This window comes from Stigmatopora nigra, chromosome 3, assembly GCF_051989575.1.
Source record: "Stigmatopora nigra isolate UIUO_SnigA chromosome 3, RoL_Snig_1.1, whole genome shotgun sequence".
Lineage (NCBI taxonomy): Eukaryota > Metazoa > Chordata > Actinopteri > Syngnathiformes > Syngnathidae > Stigmatopora > Stigmatopora nigra.
This window is the reverse complement of record NC_135510.1, coordinates 13445811-13466361: the sequence shown is the minus strand read 5'-3', so window position 1 is coordinate 13466361 and position 20551 is coordinate 13445811. Positions and strand designations below refer to the sequence as shown.

General features: G+C 38.8%; 2 protein-coding genes across 3 annotated transcripts; one reads left to right on the top strand and one right to left on the bottom strand.

The window, feature by feature from the left end:
• Positions 1-116: 116 nt before the first annotated feature.
• traf6 (TNF receptor-associated factor 6) lies at positions 117-6660 on the bottom strand. Its single transcript, XM_077713070.1, has 8 exons — positions 6507-6660; positions 5091-5401; positions 4816-4966; positions 4039-4197; positions 3854-3925; positions 2865-2942; positions 2455-2763; positions 117-1931 (listed from the first exon to the last, which is right to left on the bottom strand). Exons 2-8 carry the CDS (start codon positions 5399-5401, stop codon positions 1335-1337), a joined length of 1677 nt encoding a protein of 558 aa, XP_077569196.1. The 5' UTR covers positions 6507-6660; the 3' UTR covers positions 117-1334.
• ttc17 (tetratricopeptide repeat domain 17) lies at positions 6584-20085 on the top strand. Of its 2 annotated transcripts, XM_077713067.1 has the most exons (26): positions 6584-6654; positions 7004-7248; positions 7677-7766; positions 8471-8640; positions 9781-9892; positions 10058-10189; positions 10454-10563; positions 10668-10815; positions 11565-11704; positions 11872-12032; positions 12221-12333; positions 12455-12607; positions 13006-13121; positions 13220-13373; positions 13457-13528; positions 13704-13928; positions 14856-15075; positions 15305-15424; positions 15829-16109; positions 16281-16434; positions 16513-16633; positions 17262-17421; positions 17526-17609; positions 18107-18226; positions 19070-19213; positions 19310-20085. In XM_077713067.1, the coding sequence occupies exons 2-26, from the start codon at positions 7084-7086 to the stop codon at positions 19439-19441; spliced, it is 3597 nt and encodes a 1198-aa protein (XP_077569193.1). In that variant the 5' UTR covers positions 6584-6654; positions 7004-7083; the 3' UTR covers positions 19442-20085. The 2 variants fall into 2 exon arrangements, with proteins under 2 accessions (XP_077569193.1, XP_077569195.1); XM_077713069.1 differs by lacking the exon at positions 6584-6654 and having other exon boundaries at positions 6688-7248.
• The last annotated feature ends 466 nt before the right edge of the window (positions 20086-20551 follow it).

The window sequence follows — 20551 nt, the reverse complement described above, 5'->3', positions numbered from 1 at the left end:
CCCTTATCTCATCCATAAACTTAACCACCACCCACTTGTTCCTTAATAATTTTAAACCGAATTTGTCGAGTTTGCCATCTTAAAATCTTAGTTTAGGCAATAAATCATAGGAAACCTTAAATCTAAATACACTTTATTTCTAAGCAGAATGATAGGAATCTTTTTAAACATGACTGTGTACAATGAGCAACTTTCACAGATTAGTTACAATATCTCAAACACAAAAACATATTTTCCACACCAGTCATAATTGGTTATTTGGTTCATTCATTATTTCTCCTACATAAGCAGCACAAAACAGTCTACATTTTGGTTGATATTAGGAAGTAACTTCATAAATGTAAAGGCACATTTGAAAGATATAAACTTTGTGTGATCCATCACAATGTTGGCATGAATCTAAGAGATACATTTCAGTCAACAATTATAATAATCACTATTCAAATGTTATCAAGCACCATTGTGAGACAATTTGCAAGGCATGGCAACAACAAGGGTTAACAATCCTTCACAAATCTTGTTTTCTTGCATATGCTAGTGGTATTTATTGGTATTTTTTTTAACAACAGTGCTAAGTGGCAGTAACAGTCCGTTTGTATGCAGAAAATGTACATTAAACAGAGTGTGAAGTGAAAATAAAAAAGCTTAAATTTAACCAACCAGAAAACTACTATTGTCAACCCAAAAAATATAGAACCAGGCTCCAATATTGTAAAAAATAGAGCCATCCCCTAAGAATTCAAACACTGTGGGTGGATTAACTGAATATGCGAAAACACACTCCCTTCCACCTTGACCTGCCAATCAAGCATGTGCCTGTGGCACACAACATTTGGAGTGTAAGACTCAGGCTGGAATATAGTTGTCCCTATGTTTTATATGGGCTCAAGCACCCTTCAGTGCAAGGGGCTCTATTTATTTGTTATAATTCCTCGAATTGCCTCTTTTGAATGGACCCATGGATTGTTCACTGCTTTGGTGCTTGATAATTCTAAATTGTTCATGCTCATTCACTCACTCATGAATTGTGCTCATTCTCTACATGTTTTCCGCACTTCAGTCATATTCAGCAGCCAGTACTTGACCTCGTATAGGACTTGGTCACTACACTTTACGTATTATATTAGAAGAAATCTCTTTACAGGCCTTAATCATTTTAAATGTACACATGTTTAATAAAAGATCTTCGCACAAGCAGAATATTCGGACCTGTTTAAAAAGGAAATTAGGTTAAGACTCAATCAAAACCTTTGAAGGCTGATAATAAATCTCAGCAAAATAGCACATTCAACTTAGAACAGGGTGAACTAAGCATGACTGACATGCAATATAAGTTAGTCACGGGAGGCCTCGGGTCCCCTCGGCAGCACTGTGGGTGCCTCACGTTGGAATATGTCAAATCGTGGCGTTACCTCGCAGCGGATGAGGAGAATGTCATCTTTGACAAAATTCCGCTGATTCAGCTGATGCAAGTGCAGGAAAGTCACGTAACCAAACCCTTTGGGGTTACGCTGAATGGCGGGTTTCTTGAAGGCTTGTAGGTCTGGATTAGTCTCCATCACCTCCATGTGATGTTGAGCATTAGGGCCCTGGTCGAGAATAGCAAGGCGGATAGTACCTTGGAAAGGCCAGCTCAACTGTTCATCAAAAGCTCCTTGCATGGTGTGGACAAAAAGGGAGATGTAGTTGGAACAGCGTGGGGCATTGGGGGTTTGCAGGTGTAAGCGAAGGCACAGTTTATAGCCCGGTCGACCCGTGTAGAAGCCCGGGCTGTGTTCAACCACCGGAAGGCCTGCTTCTTGATTGCGGAGGTGGGCCGAGAAACCTCTGAGTCGCCAGATGAAGATGCCATGACCTTGTTGTGCCTCGAGCTCCTTCACTGTCTCCTCCAGAACAGCCACTCTTTTCTGGAGCTGTGCAATCTGGACCACCTGTATGAAAGAAAGAGCAATCCAAATCATATTTGTAAAAAAAAACACAACTATAATCATAGACTAAAGCAGGGGTAGGGTACATACGGCTCGACGGCCATATGTGGCTGTGATTTATATGGCTCTCCACTAACCTGTGAGGTAAATTATGGAAATCACTAGTGATAGAGGCGAGTCCCGAATGCACCAATAGGAGCGTCACAGCGACCCTGTGGTGTTGAGACTAGCTCTAGCACCCCTTTAATCATAATTTAGTTTTTCATTACTCAGCTCATTAATACGGATTGAATAGCAATAGCATAATAATGTTGTCAAAAGAAATCAGAGACTTATTGTGATTAAAAAGTGGTGAAATGACATTTTTTAAAGAAATCGCACATTATCATATATTTTTACTTTTAAATTCTGAGAATGGCTCTTTAGCAATAACATTAGAAAATAAGAATAGTTTATGGCTCCCTCTTTCAAAAAGGATCCCGACCCCTGGACTAAAGCCTTATTCTGTTTGAGGATACATACGTACCCGAGTGTCTTCTAAGATGATAAGCTCACGGAGATGGTGATCCTGTTTCACTAATCGTCCGTCCATATCCCGGATCCTCTGCATTTCGTTGCTAACGGGACATGGGCCGCAGCTGCCGCTTGCAGTTCCTTTATGGGACGGTGACGCGGATGTTGCGCCTTGCTCATCAGATAAAACAGAAGGTCCAAGAGCGCATTGTGACTTTGGTGTGGTGCCGTTAATGCTAAGGCAACGCACAAACTCAGCCATGTAGTGCATGTGCATTTGCGTGAACTCCTGCATATGCTGAGCCAGGTTGTGTCGCTGCATCTGTAGAGAACAGAATTTGAAACAAGTTGTGCAGCAGATCATTTCACCTGAATAGTTCCCCAAACGTTATTACTGAATGTACTTTAAATCACATCACCTACCCTTTCCTTACATCCAAAAGTGCTAAAGGTACAGGCAATTGGAGCCTTAGGGCAATCTGTATCACAATGAGAGTCAATCTATAGAAAAATAAAGACAAAACAAAAATGAAGGCACATTTTTAACGTACACTGTAGTTAATAAATAACATTAACATATTTAGTGGATTTTCAAGTGCACCGGACCATAAGATGCACGACCAATAAACAAGTGTTTTCCAATAACCCCAGCTCCAAGGAAGTTGTAACGTTGTGTTAAAAACGAATTAAAACAATAAAAATGATTTGCAAAGTAGTAAGTTCATCCTAGATCTAGTTGCACACACTAACTACAAAAAGACTACTATATACTTATATACATATATACATACACACACACACACACACACACACACACACACACACACGCAACCTGATATACTTTATAGTTTATACAATTAAGTATCTATCAATTCAAAGATAAGCCTGAAAGAGTAGTATGTCATTTTGAACAGCTGTGCTCTGAATTTGGCATTGAGAATAGAAAGTAGTCTTGGTTGGCAAGAAAAAGAGCCAATACGGAATGTTCCGCCCCTCACAGTAATAAGGCGTGCAGGCAGGACATGGATGTTGAGAGAGGACAATGATCCAAGGGTGCAAATCTAAGTGGTAATCGGTATAATGTACAGCTGGTTGAGCAGGAGGACTTCAAATTGCATTTTAAACTATAACAGAAGCCAGTGAATCGGAGTGAAACAGGGGTAATCTGTTGGAAGAACGGGTTTTCTTCAACAACCTGAGGCAGCTGAATTTTGGCCCACGCTGGAGTTTATAAAGGGATTTATAAAGGATATCCAAAAGAAAGGACATCCAAAAAATGAACATAGAAACATAGGGAATATAGTGGTTGTAATATGCAAGATATGTAAAAATGGCCTTTTTATTTAAAGATTGCAGTTTCATCAAACAAAATACAAATATACATATATGTGTACACATACATAGACTCATACCTGGTCTCTGATGAGATCTAGATCACAGTACTGGCACTTAATGTTTGCGAATGGACACTGCTGCTCATGAAGCTGAAAAAGAAACATTGAAAATGACCCTTGGGCTCATGATGTAAATAATGAAAAACAAATGATGTGTGAAGTAGGAACTGTGTGAAATTTGGGAGCTGGTAAAAATGACATACCTCCATTTCCTCATATGGAAAGGTTGCAACACAGTCTGGGCAGGACATAAGTTTTCTTCGGCACTCTATGGTTTTGTGTTCCTCTAAGTAGGTTTTTCTTATGGACTCTTGGCATTGAGGGCAGGGTACAGTAGCAAATGGACATTGTGCCAAATGATTCTGGAAGGAAGAGGGAATGAAAAGCAAAGATAAATATTTCACAGAGAATTATTAACAAAAAAAATTAAATAATAATATTAAACGGTCTTGTCTGCACAGCCATAAGGTAACTCCCAAAACTGACTACTACATTATGTTTTCAAATTTGTCTTTCACTATTAAGTTTAAACCAACAAGAACTCGTGTGCTACGACAGGCTGAATGAAGGCTGTGACAAAAAGTTCCAAATTGAAAGGTCCTCAGGCTTTAATAAAACAAACTCAAAATAAACATTGACTTCCCAGCTCCCCCTAGTGACAAACTCAGAACCTACAGGCAAAAATACATCCACGCTTAATGAATCTAAATACTCACTCCTGAGAAGAAGAAAAACGTGGGGAAAAAACATCCAGCTCCAAGGATTACACATCTCTAGCAATTACATACCAAATATCATCAGCCTAATTAAGTTGGTTGAACTATGAATAAAAATATAACTTAAAAATATAGTTTGGTGCCTATCAAATTTCATAAACATCCACCGATGAATGTCGAACAGTTTGTATTGCAGGAAGGAAGGATAATGACAGACATTTCTATTTTAAAATAGTGTTATCCCTTTATAGTATTTTTTCTCACCTCTAAATGTCGAAGTTCCATTTTGTCACTACAGCCAGTATTTGGACAGCGAACAGTGAGGGAAAGAATCTCTCTTTTGGCAAAGTTATCAGGAAACAGTTGCTCTTCTAAAAGCATTTCATTGTCCACTGGGCATCTCTGTCCTGTATCCCTTTAATTTTAGAAGAAAAAAAAACACTTGTTACACGATCACATCTGTGCTATAACTGAGAAAAGATTGAACAAGTTAAATTCCTTAAGTTAGGCTTGAAAACTGAAGCAAGACAATTGCCTACCGAATTGACTTCTCAATGCACGTCTTGCAGAAACGATGCCCACATGGTGTTTGAATGGCATTCCTGAGAGCCATTAGGCAGATAGGACACTCATATTTTGCCTCAAGTGGTGGGTCAAACTCCACATCATAGCCCTGCACAATTGCAGTGGATGGAAGAAGAGTAGAGGCACTAGGGTTCTCTGATGGGCTTTGTATGGATTCTCGTTCCCTTTCAAGCATCGCCAATGCACAACTGGAAAGCTCACCACCGGTAGCTCCCTCATAACTGACCTCCTCCAAACTCCCTTTATGACTACCAGGGCATGACATCTGTGGAAGATGATACAATAAGTGACAACTAGTTGTGAATAATATGTAATAATTTAACACAAGTCACTCGGAAAACTTGGTTATATGACAGCATTGTGAAATATGATAACCATGGTCTTAAAACATTTAGAGGGGAATACACTTTGTGTTTAAACTCTGAAGTTAGTCGTGAACTTGAGACCACATTTTGATTAGTTCTTTCTTGTATTTTTTTTTTTTTTTTACAATCAATAAATCCCAATGATTGTGTACTAGAATTTTTCTGTGTTAAGAGGTTAACCGTACTTACACGCAAAAGCAAATATGCACACGCGCATAAATGCACGCACAGACACACATACAGAGCACACACACAGACACACACATACACACACACACACACGTAGACACACACAGACACACACACACACACAGACACACACAGACACACACACATAGACACACACAGACACACACACAGACACACACAGACACACACACAGACACACACAGACACACACACAGACACAGACACACACGCACACATAGACACACAGACGCAGACACACACAGACACAAATGTACGCAGGCACGTTTCTAAATTTATTTATTTTTATCAATCTTATTCCTAGTCAAGACTGCCAAAATTCTTGATGGATGAGTTCTAGTCTCGATCACATCTTGGTTTCTTAAACACAGCAAGAAGAAACTAAACCATTGCTAAACTTTATATAAGTTTGCCATGTTGCGATTTTTTTTTCAAAACGAGCAAATCTGTGTCCAAATAGTCACTAGCCAGGTAGTTTTTGTGACAATTGACATAACTGTTTATCACACGGGTTCATTTTGAATGTTTCATGTTTCACTTTTAAACTATTGTTTAATTATTATTTTCAATACATTTCATCAAAACCCAAACTATAAAATGTTCTGAAAATGTCAATTTTCAGGGAAATGCAAAAAGTGTACACATGCGGAACTGTCAATTTTCACTCCACACTGCGACATCTAGATACTTTTTAAAACTTTTTACTAATCAACACAACATGTAGAAATGTCATCATAATCTAGTACGTGAAGGAAAACATGAAGGCAAAAGTAAATAACCATTTTAAAGTAATAGTACCTTGAGTAAATCGGAAAGTTGTGTCTTGAGAATTTCCTGTCACACGTCATACACTACGTCACAACCTAGACAATAAACATAATAGACAACGCGTCCAGTCTTCTGCAATCCATTTATTCAATTAACATTCAAATGACAGATTTGGTTGGTATGCAGTACCTAGTATTTTTTAACAAGTAACGCCAATTTATTTATTAATGTATTAAAAAGGATGTTGTTTATTTTTGTTGTTATTTGTGTGGTATATATAAAACATTTACATTTTTATAGCAACTCTTGTTTGCCTGTCATTGTCAGAAGCGGAAGGATTTGAGCCACTAAAGTTAAAATACTACGTTAGCAAAATTCTGGTATAAACGGCAGATAAATTAATTCATTCATTCAATGACAAGTCCATATGTCCAAATTGGTAAAATCGCCGATCTTTGCATCGTCCAAAACGGCGACGACAAAAGCTCTTTGCCTGTGACTGACGTGGTGTTGCGTTTGCATTGCAGTCGAGTTTCTCACAGCGCCGCTGTGTGGTCGGAGGCCGCTCGTTTGTTGCCAGTTGCCACAGTGCTAAAGAGACACAAAAATGGCGGACGTGGAGAAAATATCCCCTGACTCGTACGCCCGTCGCTATTTGCAAAAAACGTGTTTACAGGGGAAACTTTTCATTCTTCTCTGCATTCTCATCGTGGATTCCGGTGGAGCGACGACCCACTGGGTTGTCACAGAGGACGGAAAAATACAACAGCAAGTATGACAGCTCATTATTGGCTACCTACCTCTCGCCCCTATTACTGACCAGTCAAATGCTAGATCGGTTAGCATTACCAGTAACATATAAATATGTTTTGTCCGGATTGTTTTTTGATTATGCTTTACCAGTGGCTTGTTAGCCCTATCGCATAGGGTGAGATTGCTCAGAAACTACCTAATTTAGCCTCGACGATTTAAAGTAAAACACAGAAGAGATGGTAGGTGAGTAAGGTCAAAATGACCAAAACATCAAACCGTGACCCTGTCACATCCCCTGTGTTATGCTAAATTTATGCGTTGGATGATTTCCCTTTACGTGACAATCTGAAGGATTTGAAGCGACCTTGACACACAAAACAGCCTAATGTTGAGGTTAACGTGTGATATTTAAGATCTAGTACTCTACCCATACTAAACTTGTTCCAGGTTGATTCACCTTTGAATCTCAAGCATCCACATGACGTGGTGATCTTCATGAGACAAGAATCTCGTGTCAGCTACCTTAAGAAACTAGAGGTGAGTGAGTGTAACAGTGTTGTACCTGTGGTACTTTGTTATTGCTGAAAACTAACCTATTTGTGTGTCTTGTTGTTTTTTTGGTTGATCCTTGTGCAATGCCAGAAGATGGCACCAAAGCTTTCTCTAAATTGGGTTCTTTTGCTAAAAAACACATGTTGACAGAATATTTTGACTATGATTGTAAACTCAGAGATTAACCTGGGTCGTTAGTGTAAGCCTAGTAGAGTGTTACCCCAAAAAGGGTCCGAAATATATTGCATATTTATGTATGGTATATGACAGCCTGGCAGCTGAGTGGTTAGCACAACGGCCGGCCAGTTCTGGGGTCCTAGGTTCAAATCCTGGTCGCCCGCCCTGTGTGGAGTTTGTATGTTCTTCCCGGTTTCCTCCCACATTCCAAAAACATGCATGGAAGGCTTTTTGGACTGTATAAATATCCCAGAGAAAACCCACGTAAGCTTGGAGAGAACACGCTAACTCCACACAGTGAGGACCCACGGTAGATCGAACCCTCCACCCCAGTACTGTGAGGCCGATGCTGTTTGTATTGCCGACCGATACTCCAAAATCAATTGCTCAGTATTTTTTTTACATATTATATTACTTACACTATTCACTATTTAATTTATAGTTAAAAATTGAATATCTCTGAGCACTTAAGTTGAATTTCATTCTATTTTCTCTGTCCCCATTTCGAGTAGAAGATGCTTGTAGCACAGAAGATTCACATTGAGGAAAATGAAGACCGGGACACAGGGCTGGAACAGCGTCACTACAAAGAGGATACAGACTGCATTATGGCCAAAGTTCCACTTGGTGACCTCGATCTTTACGATGGAACTTACATCTCTTTAGAAAGTAAAGACATCAGGTGAGCCTTGAAATTCAATCTAACTCACTACAACAAGGTGTTGTGTTTTCTGCTTTTTATCCATAAGAGACGATTCAGGACACATTTAAAAGTAAGATTGGTCAAGGTCTACGTCACCTTAACTGTTCCATTTTAATTTTATGTAGAAACTATATGCCGTGTCATGCTGCTTCCCGTCTAGATAGGGAATACAGTTGTATTGTTATGAATTCAAATCCTACAAAAAACAACCAGACATCATTCTAATGTACAGTAAAACATTGCATTACACCTGGTGTGCCCATTATGTAGATCGCGATCTACTATGGGTAGATGGCTCGACAATAACATTTTGATCCCTCCCCTATGCGATACTTTTCCACAAATGTGGTATGATAGAAGTGCAATAAGTGAATTGTAGTCGGGTGCTTCTCGTTTCAGCACAATCCCCGTTGGTTAAAGTTTTTGTGGAACAAAATGCTGCACCCGCATCAGCCCTCCATGGCCGCTTTGCCCACCCTGAAAGTAGATTGCGGGATTTTGTCCCTTTGAAAAGTAGATCTTGGAGCAAGAAAGTGTGTGTGCCCCTGCATTACACTTTCACCAACATTATATTACGCTTTCGTCAACATTTACAACAATCAGGTTAACAATGTGGAAAATGTATTTAATTTAAAAAATGTTTAAGGTCTACGGGAATCTTTTTGCCCCAAACTGCATGTAATAGAAAAGTGGGTAAAATTAGAAAACTCTTCTTCTTGTCACTTGTCCTTCCTTAGAATTAGGCACCTAGTGAGTTGAATAAGTAACTATAAATGTATTAAAAATATAATATCGCAAAATTGGCAATATATCACACACTAATTGATTGCATTTCGCCCGAAAACATAAGCATGGCATATTATATGTTTTATTTAGACTTGATGAACATCGTAACAGACAGGATTAGCTAAATGTTTCCTCCTGACTGGACATTACCAAAACTTGCTTAATTGCAAAAAGTATGAATGTACAGTATTCTCTTTTATCATGTTGCAGATATCATAATCTTTCACTGTTTTCCTTGCAAAAAAAACAGCAAGCACAAGCAACATTGATCATTGATTTCCCTAAAAACTGTTTGTAATAGTGTTTTAATGTCCATCCACTTTTATGTTGTAGCCCTGAAGACTACGTGGATTTACTCTCTGCTCTGCCCCCGGATCTTGAAAAGCCAGAATGTGCAAAAGTACTGGAATTACCCTATAGCATCCATGCATTTCAGCATCTCAGGGTGAGTAGGTGGTTTGCTTTTTCTCTATTGTATTTGAAATCTGTTTAGATTGGAAATGTAAATGTGACCGCTACCATGCATTTAATATATATTTATTTGTTGCATTTATCACTTAAAGCAAATAGACTAATGCATTTAACATGTGTTCTTCATGGTGTGTTGTAGGGTGTGCAAGAGCGGGCAAACCTCACTTCCCCATTACTTTCAAAGGAGGACCCAATTTTTAGTTCTTTGTGTCATAAACTCGGCCCCATAATAGACGTGGTGGGCCATCGCATACATCAGGCATTACTGAGGGTAAAATTTGTATTTTATGTCATGTAAAAAAAAATATATATATATATATATTTAAATATTCAGCAGTGTATGTTTTTGCACGTATCTTATTGATGCAACAACCTTAATACAAAAGCTCCTGCAATTATTTGGGTCTCCTGGGACCACATTGACAAATACATTGTGCTCTTCCACCTGATAACAGCCGTTATTAAGTACAAAAAAAAATATATTTTGGCAAAGGAAACCAACAAAAATAATTATCCTCAATTTTTTGTGTTTCAGAATGCATCATCCTGGGTGCTGTACAACATGGCATCTTTTTATTGGCGTATAAAAAATGAGCCTCTAAGGGCAATGGATTGTGTGGTCCGTGCACTGCACTTTTCCCCTAGGTACCAGCTTTTTGGGGGGGTTCTTGCTGGGTACTTAAATTTATTATGTTAGTGTGACCTTGCCCGCACATGGTTATATCCCTTTGATCTTTGTGTTTTACCAGGCATCACAAGGATGTAGCTCTAGTTAACATGGCCAACATCCTGCACCGCGCCCATTTCTCAGCAGATGCTGCTGTTCTAGCCCACGCTGCTCTGGACCTCCCATCAGACCTATTTACCAGTCACTACACCTTGGGAAATATTTATGCTGTAAGTAAAGCACCATATTCATATACCAGTGAATTCCAGCGCTGTACCACACTGCAAATGATTTTAAATGAAACAGTCAAGATGGGCTTTAAGTGCGTTTGGCTGAATATGATCAGCTAACGCTACTAGAACACCTTTTTTTTTGCCCCAATACGTATATACTCTAAGAGGCCAGTTCCACGGCCTTGAATACCATACTCATGAGACAGCTGAGAAGCGAGTTGTTCCATTACATCTGGTAATGTCCCACATATCGCTTTTAAACTCATTAGAGACAATGCAGTTGCAGCAGAGGACTGGGGCAGTTGCCTGGCAGTGCATCAACAGGGACTTAATCTAGGGTCTAGGGATGTCCATACATTTCCATAAATTTGAGACTTCAGGTCGAAGAATTTGCAAGAAATTATATTTTTTAAATCCCAATTTGATTTCTGAGTGTCCAATCAACCTAGGTAGGGTCTTAAAAGGAGAAGCATGCAAATATAAATTCGGTGTAATTTCCTTTTATTGTTCAAGTTGGTCTGAAGTTAATGCAGGTGCCACTTTATTTCAATTGTGTGGCACAAAACTGGAATGCTGAAAAGTGATTGTGGCCTAATATCTATGGACTGAACTGCTAATGATTATAGACAGTTATACCCTGACTGATTTCAGCCTTTATACAGCAAGTTGTGTTGAAACAAGACTGGATAAACTAATGAACATTTTACATTCAATATTCTGTTTTCTTATATTCTCTGCTCTATCAGATGCTTGGGGAATACAACCACTCAGTACTGTGTTATGAGCAGGCATTACAGGCCCAGCCAGACTTTGAGTTGGCCTTAAGAAGGAAGCATGCTGTTCTCTGCCAGCAAAAGCTTGAACAGCGCCTAGAAGCCCAGCACAGGTAGACACTTGTATACACACCTTTTATAAGTCATTTAGTGATTAAACTGAATTATTTTACATTAATAAAAGTACCATTGTTGATATTTATTTTATGTATCGTCGTCTCAACAATGGTACTTTTATTAATGTAAAATAATTCAGTGCATTTTTTTAATACATATACAGATCCTTGCAACGAACCCTGAATGAACTCAAGGAGTATCAAAAGCAGCATGATCACTACCTTCGCCAGCAAGAGGGGCTAGATAAACACAAGCTGTTGCAGGAGGAGCAAATCCTGCACAACATTATTCATGAGACTCAAATGGCCAAGGAAGCCCAACTTGGTACGACGATAATTATGTTATCCAAGATTTCAGGCAGTGATCAATGAGTTTGCTCATATCCTAAAAATACATATCATTATGTAAACAGAGACTAAAGTACTGCTTTTTGCATAAACGATTAGTTGTGCAAGTAAAAGAAAAAAAACTTGGATATTACATTCTTGGCATACATTATTTTATTGGCACAGGGAACCATCAAATTTGTCGCCTGGGTCAACAGCAAGGTAGCCTCCACTGTCCTTTTGACCTACCTGTGCGCTACCATCGTGGTGACCTGTTTGAACATGTTGATTACGTACAAGTAAGTACAATATTTTGATTATTCGATATTTTGGGGGGTAGATACTTGAATATAATTTTTGATGGGGCAAACCAGGCAATTAAAAAACCTTAATGGTTGCACACCCCTCCCCTTTTTGTAGTTTGGAGAGGAGATGTCAGTGGCATCCAGTGTGGCACTTGTGTCAGATCACAATTCAAATCGGACGGCACAGAGTCCTCAGCTTCATCCTTCCACGTCAGGTGACCAGGATCCCGTTGCGGCGCTCTGGGGCAGTCATTATGAGGATACACAGGCAAGATTGATCATTAATGTTGTTTGTAATACACTGTATTTTCTTTTTCAGACATGTTGCCTATCTTCTCAATTAAAATCAGTAAACAATTATCAACATCACAATCGCTTTGTTTAGCCAGTTTAATGAAATTTCCCACGTATAAAAAGTGTAACAAGTGCTGGACAAAAACGTTCCTGACATTTCCTGAAATTGGTAAATAATTAGAGATGGTTGAATATATGGGCGGTATCATCTATCTAGGCACCCAACAATTTGTATAAGCTGTTTAAATGTTACTTTACACATGTATGTCCTCCTTCATTCTTCAATAAGTTGAAAAACATTAAGCATGGACTCTGGTAGTTTTCTATGGAGGGGGAAAAGTTCTTTGTATTTATTTTTTATATTCTTTGCAGTTTGTGCAGAAGTTGCTATGGCCTCAGAGGACAGACTGTGTTCGTGAATACCCTAGTGTCCCCCCTGCACACCTTTTGCCAACATTCCACTTTTTTGCCGAGACCAGCAGTAAAAGGCAAGTACGCATTCAATATCAGTGTTTTATCCGTATCTGACCGTTCAATTGTCAGAAATTCTTGACTAACTAATTGTATTCTATATGTACCCCTGCAGCTCAGTGCCCACTATGCTCTATGGGAATCATAGTCCACCTCAAACTCTGATGCTGCCAGTTTGTCGTTCTGCCTCCCAAGTGCATTCCACTTCCCTGCCTACTTCACTGGACTGGCTTTTACAAGACCTGTTGCCAGATACCTTTGCCTCCCAGGTGTCCCCCTGCTTCTATTTTCTGGGTGTTCTTAATCTCGTAACAAAAAAGATTGAGTCTTGATTATTGTTTTCTGATTACAGATATTGCAGTCCCGGAGTGGTGGTTTGACATTGGAACAAATTGGTTCCAAAATTGCGGAAAAAATTAATTCAGTAAGTGAGCAAGCTTCCTATAGCATGCCTGTCATACTCTACTAATCGTCCACTGTGCTTGTTATCTTCTTGAAACATCATAGAGACCTTACCTTTAACTACATATTACATCGCCACTCTTATCGCCATGTTTCTGAAGATATTGCTACACTAACGGTGTCTTATTTTTGTGTAGGATAAATTATCCAGCTGGCAAGACCACAATGAGGCATCTCTTTTTTGGCGGGCCCAAGGAAATGGCACGAATGCCCTTCAGTGCCTGCGCCAAGTGTGGATCAAAGCTCCGCGATCCCACCGTTATTTGGCTCTCACAAATGCTGCTAACTTGATGCTACATTATGGATTGACAACTCACGCCGAAGCACTATTGGAGCAAGCACTGGCTTATAATGCAACTGAGGTATATACATACGGCTGTGTGACTTCTGATATTCTAGTATCAATAGGAGGCTGAATCAGATCGATCCATATATATATATATATATATATATATATATATATATATATATATATATATATATATATATATATATATATATATATATATATATATATATATATATATATATATATATATATATATATATATATATATATATATATATATATATATATATATATATATATATATATATATATATATATATATATATATATATATATATATATATATATATATATATATATATATATATATATATATATATATATATATATATATATATATATATATATATATATATATATATATATACATACATACATACATACATACATACATACATACATACATACATACATACATACACACACACACACACACACACACACACACACACACACACACACACACACACATACATACATACATACATACATACATACATATAGAGATAGAGATATATAGATATAGATTTTTTTAATTGTATTATTTTTTTACATCGATCTGATGCCACATTTAAGTCAAGACAATAGGATTTTTGTGGATGACCGTTTGTAGACAATAATCCATCACCATCAAATTTAACAGATTTGATATCTGATTTGGGGTTATTGCACATAATTTGTTGCCTACTAGAATGGCAGACACATACCAAATGCAAACAGTACTTTTCTGGCAGATCGTTTCCAAAGACTTTCAACTAGCAAGCTTCAGTGGCAAAATAGTGAAGATAGCCTTGGCCAGGGCTATCTTTTGTAGAGCAGCAGTAGTTTTTTATGACGTGTATTTGGAGAATGGGTTCCTGACAAAAGTGCTAGTTAGTTTCAATGGACAAATATATTTTCACATATGGATAACAGAATAACTCCACTTTTCCACCTTCAGCCCCATGCGCTCCTCAGCCTGGTGAGCTTGCAGTTGGCCCAGGGCAATGTGACAGGAGCTCTGACATTATTCCGTCACACCCTGATGACAGCCGTTTCATCCTCCAGTTCCTTCTCATCCTTTGCTGGCTGTGAACAGTGTCATGCCAGCATACCTCTTCTACGTTGCCTGCAATTTTATCCCTTCCTTTACAACCTTTCAAATCAACAACCCTGTTCACGTGAGTACTTTTTTTCAGGTAAAGAACAGAAAATACCACAGTGAACAGTCATCTAACTGCTTTATTTACTTGTATATTAGGCACCCCTGCATATAAGCTGCACCCTTAAACTTGCTTTAAAATTGTTGAATTTGATAATTTCTCGCGTATAAGCCGCCCCCTGATTCATAATTTCCATATCCATACGGGCATATAAACTGAGTGTTATCTAAGTGGGTTTTTTTTCCAGGGGGTTCTGTTTGCAGTCCTGAGGATGAACTGGCCATACAACTGGAGGAGTGGGAGGCTGGTGAAGAAAAACTAGATACATCTTCCATATCAGCCATAGAAGACTCTCTGCTTTTTGAAAGTAATATTAAGAGCTTGTGATGCTGGTAATAGCCTCAGAAACCGAGGATGTTTTAGATGCCCTGCATTGGCAACTCCAGAAATTAAGCCCCCCCATTCTGTATTTGTCAATCATGTGTTATGTTTTTAGATTTAGTTGTTAAATGTTACTGCATTAATTCCATTAAGACCTGGGTAATTCCCTTACATTACTGTTCTGATTCGAGTTCAAAATGTTGCATTTGCTGATCACTTTTCTACACATTGAGTCGCCCTGATTTTTGCACCGCCCTACTTTTGCATCTCTATATTATAACCCTTTGTCTTAATTTTCTGCTTAGCTCTGTCTTGAATTAATGTAAATTTCAACTGATCATCCTAAATTATGTTAAAGACAAATCTGATTCCTGATTCTCCTTTGAACAGAGGTTATTTTGGACACAAATGGATCTGGAGAGGCTGCAGGAAAACGGCAGCCTGCCCATCCTTCAGGAATGATCCCCTCACTTGGAGGTGATGGGGTCACTGGTGAGGAGTGGCAGCTGAAGGAAGACCTCATGGGAGCTTTTGAAGGAGCTTTGGATGTCAGTAGTAAACAAGGCGACTTACAGGGGATCCGAGTGCTCAAGAATGACCGTGTGATTGGGCCCCGCAGTGGTGGGGGGCCTTGTTTAGGAACTTGTGAGGATGACGACAGATCCGAATGGGTAATAACATGTATCCTTACAGAACAGAAATTGGCACTTGAGAATAATAATTGAGTTACAATGGAAAAAAGTGTTGCCCCCTTGTTGATAACTGTTTTTGTTGCATATTGATCACACACATATCATAATAGGCACTACTGGTTTGTCTTACCGAGTGTGTTTTGATGTTAGATTACCTTTCAAGTTAAGAGAGTAAGGAAGGCAAACTCTGATGGGACTGCGAATTTAGCCATCTCTGATGACAGCCAGCATAGGGAGCGAGTGCCTGAAGGGAATTCTATTCTGGAAATTAGCGGACCAACTATTCCATCAGCTGGTCCTCCAGGTATCACTGATGTCTAACTGGGCATTCCTGCTGGACTCACAAATTGTTGAATCTTGCCTTTTCCTTTTCACTGGGCAGGTCGATGGAGAGACTATACAAGTCTAGGCTGGCCAGGGCCAGAGGAGTGTCAGCGCACAAGAAGGGTTGACCTCACCACTGCAGCAAGCACTTGGCTCGCTGTGTCGGCCAAGAACATCGAGTAGGTTTAGTCCTTTGGTCATTTCTATCTTATTGAACAATGAAGTCTACAAGCGTTTGAGTGTTGAATTTTATTTTGCTCGGACCATTGGCACATATATACTTTTGACCTAGAAATTAATTGCACTTTCTATTTACAGCTACAACTTAAAAAAATAAGGGTCATCAAACCTATCCAAGAACTAAATCAAATGTAAAATAGGAATGGAGAAAAAAATGACCTCTCCCTGTCTTGAAATGTAAAATTTCTACCCCTTGTTAAATCATGGACTTGACTAGCTCATCACTTTTTTGGGGAAGAAAAACACAGATTATGTCCACTTAACAGAACTATTCATAACTTGACAATTGCCCAGAAGGTCATGATTCAATGAAATACAAATACAGTAAATCCATCCCTAAAAAATGACCCCATGAAAATAGTGACAGCTCATCCCAGAGGTCACCAGAAAATTAGCACTCATTGTACAATTGAACCATTTGTAATGCTTTTGCACAAGTGACTTAATTGCACGCGGTCCATAGCCTGCATCTTATCTTTCAAAACCTTTGTAAACCGAGGACCCGCATGTATCTGTGGTTTAGCTTAGTGACACTCATTTTTAATTTAATTCAATGTCTCTCCCCAGCATCACAGAGCATATCGATTTTGCCACCCCACTCCAAGAGCCCGCTGTCGAGCCTTTATGCAATGCAAACCTTGCTACCAGTATGCACACCCTTGACCACCTGGCAGGCATGGCTAATCGAGCTGCTATCCACTACACCGGAGAGAGCCAACTGAGTGAGGTAGGTTAAATAGTGTATAGTCTCGAAGAAATTTGAATCATACTTAACAAATCATACTAAGTCAAATTTTGAAAGGAATATTCATTTTATTGTCCCTGCCTAAGGTCTTACAAAACCTTGGCAAAGAGGAATTCTCCCCTCAGTCCTTTGAGCAGGTGGGAACTCGAATTGCTAAAGTGTTGGAGAAGGTAAGTTAGAATTTAAATAACTCATTTTTCTAAACCGCCTATACTCACAAGGTGTGGGGGTGCTGGAGTCTATCCCAGCCAACCACAGGGCACAAGGAAACGGACAACCACATACGTTTACACTCGCGGAAAACCATTCATGCTCACACTCGCACCTTGGGTCAATTTAGAGTGTTCAACTAGCCTACCTTGCATGTTTGTGGGATTTGGGAGGAAACTGAGGACCCAGAGAAAACCCACGCAGGCCCAAAGAGAACACGCAAACTCCACACAGTGATGACACATCTGGTATCGAACCCTCGACCTCAGAACAGAAAGCCTGATGCACTAACCATTTAGTTACTTGGCTACTAGAAATTAAAAGTAAATAGTTATTGCAATAGTACTGGAGTAACCATTTATTGCCTATGGACTCAGAACACAAAAATTAAAAGGCATAACCTGATTGTTACCTTTTTAAATAAAATATTTGCGTTGTGTTGTCATATCTCTTGTAGAATCAGACATCGTGGGTGTTATCTAGTATGGCTGCACTTTATTGGAGAGTAAAAGGTCAAGGCAAGAGGGCAATTGACTGTCTGCGACAAGCCCTCAATTACGCTCCTTATCACATGAAGGTAGGCCATCTCTGTACCTTAACCAATAATCAATAAAGCTTTCCATGCGTGCATGCTTGCTTAATCGTGCTATGCATTGAAAAAACTCCTAAGTTGGTTTATCATGGATGATGCAGTAGATATTCTGACATGGAAAAGGACACCCTATGGCAACCCCTAACGAGATGAGCCGGAAAAAAGCCAACATTTCAGACTCTTAAAATATTTCTGAAAAATGACCAAACCATCAACAACTCGAAATGTTGTACACTTCTCTGGCTAGAGTGAGCATGACCGAATAAAAAATGTTTTTTACATTCGCACACATGACTAGTTTGCTACCGAACTAATCACTAATTTATTTTTCAGCTGAAGCATTCATCCGTTTAGTACTGGACTGAATGACTTCAAGTGATGGAGTAATGACAGTAAAATGTTATTCCACTGTATAATTCTAAGAAATGAATAACCTGGGAACCCTTAGTTTGCTTTTGCGTATGTGAGAATAGTGACTCCATGTGGGCAACAAATATCCTTGTCCGCATTATGAGTGTATACCTATTCTACTTCAACACTCAAGTTGTGGGAATTCCCCAGTCTGGAAAAACTTTGCAAATACTTTTGCGTAGACCATTTACATATTTGATTTGAAGACTTATCTGCAGAATGGCACTGCTGAAATGGGGAACCAATTAATTCATAGTACTTGGAACATTGTCATTGAGGTCGCATCACAGCTCACATTTTGGAAAACAAAAGATATTGCCGTAAGATTTCTGTATGAGGGGAGTGATATTAGCTCATGTAAATATTCATTAAATTAATGATATCACAAACTTTCATATGTTTTTCTCCACTGACTAGGATGTTCCCCTTATCAGCCTGGCCAACATCTTCCAGAATGCTCGATTGTGGGAGGATGCGCTTACAGTTGCGCGCATGGCTGTAGAAATTACTCCGCACTTTGTTGTTAACCACTTCACTCTTGCCAACGTCTACATAGCAATGGTAAATCAAATCAACATTTTTTTTCATCTGTAATTCCATCATTTATTTGGATGAGTTAGTTTGAAACCACATTGTGTCTGTCTGACTTGATGGCAGGAGGAGTTTGAAAAGGCTATGCACTGGTATGAGTCCACATTGAAGCTGCAGCCAGAGTTCGCCCCTGCCAAAGACCGACTGAGAACTATTCAGTGTTACCTACTTACCAAGAGGGAACGTCGTTATCCTTAAATCTCCATACAGATTGTTACCAGCATCATCCCCTCATCAAATAGTGAACATGCAAACAAGTTATTGTCCATGGTTGAAAGTTGAAAACATTTTACATTTCAGTAATTTTTAAAATGCCATGAGAGCTAAGCTGACAATACTACTTTTAATTCTGTTTTCCAATCAGCATTTACCAACATGCAAGGGAAATAGAATATTGCACACATGCCCCACCAGGTGTAAGAGTTGGCATTTAAAACAAAAAGGGAAACCCGTTCTATTGATAATAATATACTTATGGAAATACAGCTGAAGTGAAATGTATGATATACGTGGCCAGGCAACAGTGTTGTGTCTTAAATTTGTTTTATTGGCTGAGTCCATAATTGTCCAGGTAGTCGCTGAGATGGTCTCAGTTGCCTCATAAATTTAAAAAAATATTTGGCCTCATTTCTCCTCATGAAATGGATGCATATTTTTGCACTTCTGTCATTCCTATTTGTTTGGGACCTAAAAAAAAACTGATTTTGGTCCAAGTTAATTTAATGAAAAAGATGATACATTTGCTTCTTAAGGTAATCTGCCAAGCAAAAAAAAAATCACTCTGGCCATCAAGTGGAATCTGTATTAAGTGTACAGTATTAAAGACCCTATGTGGAGTTCAACTTTTCTCGTCACTCTTATCTTTATGGCAATTTTCCTTCCCGTGTATAATTTGCATTTCATATGCTATTAGCTTCTCATAATAGTTTATATTGAAAATGTTAAGCGACTAACCGCATGGGGGCACTGTTCGTTAACTTGTTTTATTTTATCAGGGTTAATTTATAGATTCCTTTACATTTTATGGTAGACAGTAATTCGAACTCGACAATGTTGCACGGCCACCAAAACAACAATTTGTTCATTTTGTTTCAATTGAATTGAATGTCACCTGTGTATTTGTATAATTACAATAAAGGCATTCAATTCAATTCAAAACTAAGGAACACATTTTTGCCAATAGTTTGCTCACTGAAATTGTTTGAGGTCTCACTTGTGTATCCATTGTATTTCAAATAGCCATGCATAGTGCCCAGAGTAATTTGACTCAAAATATGCATGCAATCCTTCATTTTCTGATCCGCTTAT